Source organism: Anastrepha obliqua, chromosome 3 (assembly GCF_027943255.1).
Source record: "Anastrepha obliqua isolate idAnaObli1 chromosome 3, idAnaObli1_1.0, whole genome shotgun sequence".
In the NCBI taxonomy this organism is placed as follows: Eukaryota; Metazoa; Arthropoda; class Insecta; order Diptera; family Tephritidae; genus Anastrepha; species Anastrepha obliqua.
The window spans coordinates 32,915,954-32,922,892 of record NC_072894.1 but is presented as its reverse complement, the minus strand read 5'-3'; the positions used below and the strand labels follow the sequence as shown (position 1 = coordinate 32,922,892).

At 42.3% G+C, this 6,939-nt stretch overlaps 1 protein-coding gene across 1 annotated transcript in view; it reads left to right on the top strand.

Moving 5' to 3' along the window:
• Positions 1 to 2,779: 2,779 nt before the first annotated feature.
• The window catches only part of LOC129241914 (SUN domain-containing protein 2-like), a 46,125-nt gene continuing 41,965 nt past the window's right edge, over positions 2,780 to 6,939 (top strand). The window contains exon 1 of the mRNA XM_054878465.1: positions 2,780 to 3,411. Coding sequence (XP_054734440.1) covers positions 3,274 to 3,411 — 138 coding nt within the window. The 5' untranslated portion in view covers positions 2,780 to 3,273. The remainder of the gene's footprint in view (positions 3,412 to 6,939) is intronic.

Below are 6,939 nucleotides of genomic sequence, written 5' to 3'. Positions count from 1 at the left end.
TGGTATCATATACTTTTGGTTTTGTGAAAATGTCTGATTTTGTGCCGAATAATCGTCATTTGCGGGAAGTTTTGATTTTCCTCTTTCATTCGAAAAAAAGCGGCGGCTGAAGTGCATCGAGAGCTACAAAAAGTTTATGGCGATGCTGCTTTAAGTGAAACAACATGCCGAGATTGGTTCCGTCGCTTCAAAGACGGTGATTTTAATGTTGACGACCGTCCGCGTGAAGGAAGGCCAAAAACCTTCGAAGACGCTGAATTGGAGGTATTGCTCAATGAGGATCCATGTCAAACGCACGAAGAGCTTGCTTCAGTATAAGGAGTTACCCGCCAATCCATTTCCAAGCGATTGCATGGTTTGGGAATTATGGGTTCCTTATGAGTTAAAACCAAGTCGCTTTTTCGCCTGTGAACAACTGCTCCAGCGGCAAAAAAGGAAGGGTTTTCTTCGTCGCATCGCGGCGGGTGATGAAAAATTAATTCATTACAGTAATCTTAAATCAAAGATCAATCATCAATCAAAATCAATCCAAAGAAAAGAAAGTCATGGGGACTGCCCGGGCATGCTTTTACGTCGTCGCTTCGGCCGAATATTCACGCTGTGAAGGTTATGCTATGTATTTGGTGAGACCAAGTTGGCGTTATTTATTATGAACTGTTAAAACTAAGCGAAACCATCACGGAGGTCGGTATCGACTTCAATTGATGCGATTGCGCCGAGCACTGCGCGAGAAGTGGCCGCAATACGCGGAGAGGCATGAAAATGTGATTCTACAGCATGACAACGCTCGGCCTCACGTTGCCAAACCCGTTAAAGCCTACCTGGAACCACTGAAATGGAAAATCCTACCCCACCCGCCATATTATCCAGATATTGCGCCATCCAATTATCACCTGTTCCGATCGATGGCACATGGTCTAGACCAGCAGTTCCATTCATATGAAGACATCAAAAAATGGCTTGATTTGTGTATAGCCTCAAAAGATGAACAGTCTTACCGCGACGGTATACGAGCTCTACCAGAAAAATGGGAAAAAGTAGTAGCCAGCGATGGAAAATACTTTCAATGATTCGCTTGTAACCATTTTTTCAGAATAAAGTTGTATTTTCATAAAAAAAAAAACAGTCAGTACTTAGTTGCGCACCTAATACTTTCCACATTCGGTCATAAATTTTCTTTGATCTTTTCCATATGCAGAAAATACTGTGACACGTCGATTCTAAACTTCTTCGACACTATACTTGTAAACAAAAAATTAATGGACAGACTGAAATGAAACTTCTTATACGTTCATATGAAGTGGGTTGGTTGTTTGGTTGGTGTAAGTGGTGATTCGTCCAGAATCCAACTAGCGCTTCCGCGCCATTTTGTTGCCACATCCTTATTAATGTGAAGTGAAGTGTGCCCCAACTTAACAAAAAATCGCAAAACTTATTGAACAACCTAGTAAATTAAGCGATAACTTCAGATGCAAACTGTAATTCATGGCTGCACGCGTGCTACTTTGTTATAAAGCAGCGAAGCCGATTTCTTTTAAAACATTTCGTGTCTTGCCTATGCTCTTGCCGCTAATCACTCCAAAGCATCTTCACCAAACTTTAGCTAAAGTCTACGTGCCTAGGTTTCTGCGAATGAACCAAGGGTAGGTGAAATGGTTGAAGTGCCGGTCTGGCATTCCTCAAGTAGCATTAAAACGCCGGTTTGATACCAATATGAGACCTCCAACAGGCAGATATCTCCAGCCAGCTAGAGCTCTTGATATAACGGAGGAGATTGATGGGATTTAGGTTGGCACACTGCCCCAGGTTGTCGAACAAAGAAGCACTCAGGAACTTTCATCTAGCTGCCAAACCCGGATATTTACAGAGAAAGTGCTCAACAGTCTCCTTCTCTGAAAGGTCCCCACAGATTCTGCAATGGGGGTTAAATGGTAACCCTAGCTTTTCCGCATGTGTGCCGATCGTCCAGTGACCGGTCAACACAACTACGAGTTTGGAAATTGAATGCAGTCCAAAGGACTTTATTAGTCCTTCGTGTATCGTATTGGGACCAAAGGGTTTTCGAAATAGCACATGAAGAAATGCTGTGAAATAATATGTGCAGCTCCCCTTTAACAACTGTCAGGGGGATGCCGATGACCGGGTAGAAGGTCTCTGAGGTCAATTCAATCGCCTTTCTGGCAAGCTCATCAGCAATTTCATTTCCCTCTATGTTCCTATGTCCTGGAACCCAGGTCAGAGAAATTTTACCTGTACACACAAGAAATTTGATCTTCTCCTTACGCTTACTAATTTCGTTCTGCAACATGGCGTCCTCAGAGCCTTAATCGCGGCTTGGACTATCGGAAAAAATGTTAATATCTCTCTCGCTCCCGCGTGTTATATTAACCCTTCCCACCAAACCAGGCATCCGCGTTGTACATTCACAGCACTACCTGTGGCTTGAGTTCCCATTTTTTATCGAACATAGATTTGCAGGAGTAGAAGGCTATGCTGGCCTTCTTTACCCGATTTTCACCGTGTAAACCAAGAATTTATAAAAATATAAAATTTGCAGCGACCTTAATTTTAAATAAATTTAGCTTACATACATTGCAACAAAGTCACAGATTGGTTTGATTGGCTTGCCACTTTGTAAATCCTTTGTAACCACAAGCAAATCCAATTAACAAACGCGCCAGCCATAATTGTTTGATCGCAGATTGACGTAAATTGCATAACTTCATATCTAAAATGTATAAAAGTAGTATAAAGTGTATAAAAATTAGCATGAAAAATGGCACGTAATGAAAATCGTTAAGCGTCTGCGTAGTCAAAAATCATCGCCAATCATATGGACGGCGGCGCAGCAACACAACAGACAAGTGAAGTCAACACATAAACGCATATAAGTGAAATTTGCACAACCATCGAAGAGACATCTGTTGCTAGCTGCTCATTTATAAGAGTGTGTGCGTGTTTCTCATTCGCATTATATGCGATTTAAATCAATTTTTCAAATCGCACGGGCATCATCCAATTACAACAGCTACGCATTTCTTTATTCAGCCGTTTGATCGCATGTTGCACTCACGTCATTTGCATTTGCAACAGTAGCAACAACAGCAACAACAACGACAAACTATAGCCATACATTCATACATACGTACGTGCATATGTGGCGTCAACCTGCCTGTTGAACGGCATTTGATCAGGAATTGCATCTCTACTTCGCCGCGTTCTCCACCTCCTCAAAAAAAAAAAAGACAAAAACAAAACGAGCATCACTCAACGATGGCTTATGTAATCTGGAAAATATTTATGAAGCAATATTCGCGATTTCGTTTCGATTTGGCAACTACATCACCCAGCTCAGCCAGCTTGCTTATAAGACACCCGCTAACTGCCACTTACAATCAGCCAGCCATTTTGGTGAGTAGCGCATGCGTACACTTTGTATTTATGCACAAGCCCACAATCCGAGGGGCAAACATATTTACACTTCTAAAAGTTTGGTTGGCGAATTTTACGCAATATTAATGAAATCAATCGCCTGTCTGCTTTCGTTACACCGCTCACAATTTTATTGTGTTTACTGTGGGTTTTTCTTTTGGTGGCTTGAGAAATTACACATACAGGGTGGCTCAGAACAATTGAACTGTTTAGGTAACGTTGAACCTGTAGGCAAGAATTGCGCTGAAATTAATACGGAGGAAGTATAGAAACAACTTAGACAGTTGCTTCCGGGCACTACACTCCTGAGGCCACCAAAAAAAAAAAAAACAACAGAAAATTAAAAATTTGTTTTTTTTTTAATTGCGAAAACAAAACTTCTAATGCCACGAAGAAATTGGTGCTTGTGTTACACTGAAAAGTGTTTTAAGATGCCTCAATATAAACCAAAAAAAAAATTTGAAAAAGAGTGTTAATTTTTTTGATGTACTCAATTTTAAAATTTTACTTTGACTTTTTAACTTTCTTCCCTCAAACTTTACGGGAACAGAAAGGCTCAGATAGGGACTTTATAGCATTTTGTGGACCTTCCCGCGTTTGAGAATTTTATCTTAGTACATCAAAGAATATTAGGTTTATTAGACTGACAGCTCTTGAAAAGAGCTTACGCGTTAAGTACAAAGGCTTCTTGAAGGCCCGGAAAAGATTTTTCAGTCCTATCGCAATAAGTCCTCAACACATCCTGATCTCTTAGCAAACTCAACCAGCTCTCAAAAAAGTAGTGTACCATAAATCTAAAGAAAATTTTTCAAACTGTAGAATATTTGCACTTGAAGCGGTGAATGAACTCTACCCCGCACCCAATCATCCTTCGACAAAGTAGTTTACCACAGCTAATAAAGAACTCGTTTTTAGGGATCCGTGAGGAGTTGCACGATCTCCCATCGGGCGCGTCCCAGGTGGTCGATAAGGAAGCCTTGGTATCACACGAGTGGCCTTCCATGATGGGTTAGGTACCTCCATAGTAAACTCCTTTGGAAGTCACTCGTTGTGACAAAGACATCCAAAGCACTGACAGCCTTCTGGCAGCCCAAAGATGTTTTTGGGAAAATGTGGGGTCTTTCTCCTAGCAAGATCCTATGGATCTACACGGCTATGATAAGACCTATTATTACCTATACATCAGTGATCTGGATGAGTAGACTCTCTCTCGTGGGAGTTAGGAGGACCTTATTGAGACTAAAGCCCACTGTGGTCATCTGTTGTACCGGAGCTTTTCCGACTACTTCAGGCCCGACATTAGATCCTCAGGTTTTCATCCAAGGAGAAGCCTTGAAGGCCATCTGCAGACTGAAACACAATGGGAATTGGTACGGCCCCTGTCCGGTATTAGACAAAAGAGTAGGTATGGACTTCGATCCAACGATCATCGCCTAGCCCCTTGACTCCATACCATCAAGAGCCGTACTTGACAAGAGACACAGTGTGAAGCTGCCAGAGGCTCAAACACTGGGCTCGCATTTTCACGGATGGCTCCAGGACCGAGCACGGTTCCGGCTCTTGTGTACGTGGAATCAAGCAGAGCAAAACTACACTTCGTACTTGGAATGCACGCATCTGTGTTTCAAGCGAAAGTGTATACTGTTCATGAAACGATAAACTTTATTGTGGAAAACAGATGCCGGCATGCATAATATTCTGATGCTAACATGGGACCCGGGACGCGTGGGTATAGTGAGTAACGAGATCTCTGACTCTTTAGCAAGAATTAAACCTAAGGCCAATTTCCTTGGCCCGCAGCCCATTCTGTCGCTTCTTTCTGCAGGCATCAAAGCCACAGCTAACACACAGGTTACTTCAACCCACAAGCGACCTTGGTAGGCTGAGAGAGGCTGCAGATGGACAAAATTGATGTTACCTGTCATGTCCGACCGACTGTCCCAGTTCCTCCTGTCGGTAAGCAGAGGGGACTGTAGGCAGCTGGTGGACTGATGATGGGCCACTTTCTATTAGCGAACACATGGAAAATCTCAGACAGTACATTCTTCCCAGCATGTGGAGAGGAGGATGAGACGGCGGACCACTTTCTGCCCTTTCTGTGCGTCTGCCCCACCTTCGCTCGAATCAGACTTGAGGTCTTGGGCACTGACAAAAAAAAATAATAATAATGTGGATAATGCGTCGCGTAAACCATTATGTTGCTTGATAATATTTGTGTTTGTAGATAATTTGCTAAAAAATATATATTCTTGGAGAATTTGCCTGCCTCTCTCGAGAACTAGAATAGTCTTCTAGCCTTTTACCGATCTCAAACCCTGTAACTGTCATTCTGCTATCAACTTATGTCGTCGTCAGGCCGCCAAAGTCGGAGCACTCAAAGGTAATAGTAGCGAAGTTACCTTCATTTAAGATCATTAGACCTTTTTTGAAAGCATACCCTGCCAACAAGCAGTTCTGCCGGCGGTTTTACGAGAAACCTAGATTCTTCGCTTTCAATGGATTGAAAAATACTAATGAAATTTTTGTCATACAATTTTTATATAAGTTTAGAAATATTCTACTTAGACTTTGAGTCGTGTGGTCTGCACAAACATCACGTAATCTTTTCGCCTATATTACTGTAACCGCATGTCTTAAATCAATATCTTTGAGCCTGCTAGAATCGTTACCACTGATGAGGCTGCAGGCAGAAAATAAAGTATGGGTACCAGTGACGTACGTTAGCTTCGGTAGGAAGTATGATGTTCTGATCCAAGGTGGATCATCAATGATTAAGTCCAGAGACCCTATTAACGAGATCTCAGCACACTTTCTACGCCGATGCATCCAAAGCCAGTGATGATAGAGGATCTGGATGGTACTTAAACGAAGACACTAAGTACTCCTGTGCCACAGGACAGATGGTCACTGTGTTCTTTACGGAAATCTATACCATCTTAAATGTGACATACTGTCTAATTGAGAAAAAGTGGCGGGATAGCATTTTTGGAATTTATAGTGACAGTCAAGCTGCACTGAAAGCCCTCTAACTCACGCTGCTCTTTGAAGTTAATCGGTGAATGTTAGACAAAACTGAACAGTGTTGAAAAACACAACAAAGTTAGTCTTATTTGGGTGTCTGGACATTGCGGTATTACAGGGAACAAGTTAGCTGATAAACTAGCTAATGAAGGCTCTGCAAGTATGCCACTAGGCTGTGAACTCTTTCTAAGTGTCAATTCTGCATCGATTCAACTATGGATTGACGACTTCATAAGGTCTACCCGTAGAAGACGTTGGTCTGGGTTGAGCTCCTGCAGAGTAGCTACGTGCTTTGTGAAAGAACCAAACAGGAATCTAGATATCTTCTCCTAAAACTTAGTAGGAAGGGCCTGAGAGTACTGGTGGGAGTAATCATAGGGAACAACGCCTGCGGCCAGCATATGGCTACCATGGGAATTATTGGCGACCCAATATGCCTATCCTGTAACTGTCCGGCGTTTACTAAAATCAGACTTAGGCTGTTGG